Here is a 2,500-nt window from a genome sequence, read left to right as displayed (position 1 = left end):
CCTCCCAATGCAACACCCTGAGAAAAATATCAAAAGAAGTTGAGGAAGAAATAAAAAGACAGACAAAAACATAATCTATATTTACCACATCACATTTGCACGATAGACAAAATGCTCTCCGTAGACTGAAAAAAAAAACGACACTCAACGACAGAATGACTTCAGGTGTATGGTTTTCTTCTAGGTCATGGGCCTTGGAGATACACAAGAATGATTCTGTTCTCCTAAATGCCACATCCCATTAAATCTGGGTCAGCAGCTCACAGAGCGTATGCCTTTTGCCTAAATCTTTCACGATCTGGTTGCACAGGCCTGCCGTTCGACTGGAGCCGACTTGGGTAGCAATTTGGAACTTGTTCAGGTTGTCAGTAATAACTCACCTACTCTTTGTCAAAAGACAACGTGGGATCTTTCAGGTTCACGAACTAATGCTAGGACACGGGACACCAAGTATAATGTCCTTCCGATGGACGATGCAATGTCACCCTGCCTGTGAAGCACTAGTTTACAGTCAGGTTGGGAATCGAAGCTGAAAGGCAATCGATGCACCATCCTGTCGGATGATGTACCAAGATGATTACTGTCGACTAAATTGCTACTAGTGATACACACATGTTTAACACATGTACGAACCATTACACATGTGTTTGGTCTGGTTTATGTGCTGCCAAGTTGACCTTTCTTTGTCATTAATTCTTCATGTTGGCAGAGCAGCTTGGAACAGGCACTGAAATGCTAACTCGCGATAGAAAAGACAGCACCACCCACATTCTCATAATTTAATGAAATAAAAATGTTATAGTGTCATAGAAAATTAAATTATATCAGCGAGTTAAATTGCCTGATATATATATATATATATATATATATATATATATATATATAATATATATATATATAATCTCGGGTGAATATAGGTGAAAGCTATGATCCCTTATTGATTGCACCTGTTAAATCCACTTTAATCAGCATAGATGAAGCAGAGGAGACAGGTTAAAGAAGGATTTTTAAGCATTGAGACAATTGGGACATGGATTGTGTATGATGTGTGCCAGAGGGTGAATGGGCAAGACAAAATATTTAAGTGCCTTTGAACGGGGTATGGTAGTAGTAGGTGCCAGGCGCACCGGTTTGAGTGTGTCAAGAACTGCGACAGCTGGTTTTTCACGTTCAGCAGTTTCTGTGTGCATCAGGAACATCCCAAAGGACATCCAGCCAACGGCAGGCCAGCGGTCGAAAACGGCTCATTGATGAAAGAAGCCAAAGGTCGCCGACATGAATTGTGCAGAGCAACAGACGGGCTACAGTTTGTCAACTGACAGTCCAGTACAACATTGGTACCGAACGACCCATAAAAGAAATCACAACTCGTCATACCTTGACACAAATGGGGTATGGCAGCTGACAACCGTACAGAGTTCCACTTCTTTCAGCAAAAAGCAAGAACCTATGGTTGCAAGTGGACTAAAGGAATGAAAACACTGGACACTGGAGGATTGGAAAAACATTGCCTGGTCTGATGAATCCTGGTTCCTGCTGTTTCACATTGATGAGAGGACTAGGGTACGGACAAAAACACATGAGTAGATGCATCTATCACGCCGTGTATCAACATCGCAGGCTGGTGGTGGTGGTGGTGGTGGTGTGATGTTGTGGGGTGTGTTTTAATGGCACACATTGGGTCTCTTGATAAAAGTGGAGCAACATTTGAATGCCACAGTATATCTGAAGATCATTGCCAATCAGGTACTTCAACTTCATGGTAGCAGTGCATCCATCTGCAAATGGATTTCTTCAGCAGGATAACGCCCCGTGTCAGAAGGCTAGGATTGTCCGGGAATGGTTCCACGGACATGACAGTGGATTCAGCTTGCTGCAGTGGCCTTTCCAGTCACCAGATCTCGATCCAATTGAGCATTTTTGGGATGAGATGGAACGAGCTATTCGGAGTAGAGCTCCACTGCCAACCAACTTGACAACCGTGGGAAGCATTGGAGTAAACATGGGCCAACATCCCTGTGGAATGCTTTCGACACCATGTCGAGTCCATGCCCTGACGAATTCAGCCTGTTCTGAGGGAAAAAGGGGTACAACTCAATATTAGGAAGGTGTTCCTTATCTTTTGTGCACCGAGTGCATGTATGTATGTATGTATAGACGTGTGCATCCATCCATTATGATACTGCTTCCATTAAACAATGGTTCTGCTGAAGGAGCTTCTGTGGCTCAGAATGGATCTTGAATGCTCGGTACTGTACGTTTGGACAGGATTGTGGAACCTAATCAAGGTATCAGTACAAATTGTCCGACGATTTTCAAAAAAAAGCCCCGTGGGATATTTAAGGTCCACCGGTGTGGGCTCGGAGACGGGACAGCCGGCTTAAATCCATCCGACGGACGGCGTCGGTAGGGTCAACGATAGTTTATAAAGTATGGTCAGAAATCGGACATAGACCAGACCAGCAGACAGCTCAAAGGCAAGTGGGCTACTACCTCTGGG

At 44.0% G+C, this 2,500-nt stretch overlaps 1 protein-coding gene across 1 annotated transcript in view; it reads right to left on the bottom strand.

Annotated features, from left to right (window-relative positions):
* Positions 1–2,500, bottom strand: part of CREBL2 (cAMP responsive element binding protein like 2) — an 8,402-nt gene that overhangs the window by 5,441 nt on the left and 461 nt on the right. Inside the window, exon 2 of the mRNA XM_085875071.1 lies at positions 1–17. This exon is cut by the window's left edge and continues 199 nt beyond it. Within this exon, the coding sequence (XP_085731197.1) occupies positions 1–17 (17 nt within the window). The remainder of the gene's footprint in view (positions 18–2,500) is intronic.

Source organism: Eptatretus burgeri, chromosome 3, assembly GCF_056783735.1.
Source record: "Eptatretus burgeri isolate ZD-2024b chromosome 3, Ebu_testis_v1, whole genome shotgun sequence".
Classification (NCBI taxonomy): domain Eukaryota; kingdom Metazoa; phylum Chordata; class Myxini; order Myxiniformes; family Myxinidae; genus Eptatretus; species Eptatretus burgeri.
This window is presented reverse-complemented; position numbering and strand designations above follow the sequence as displayed.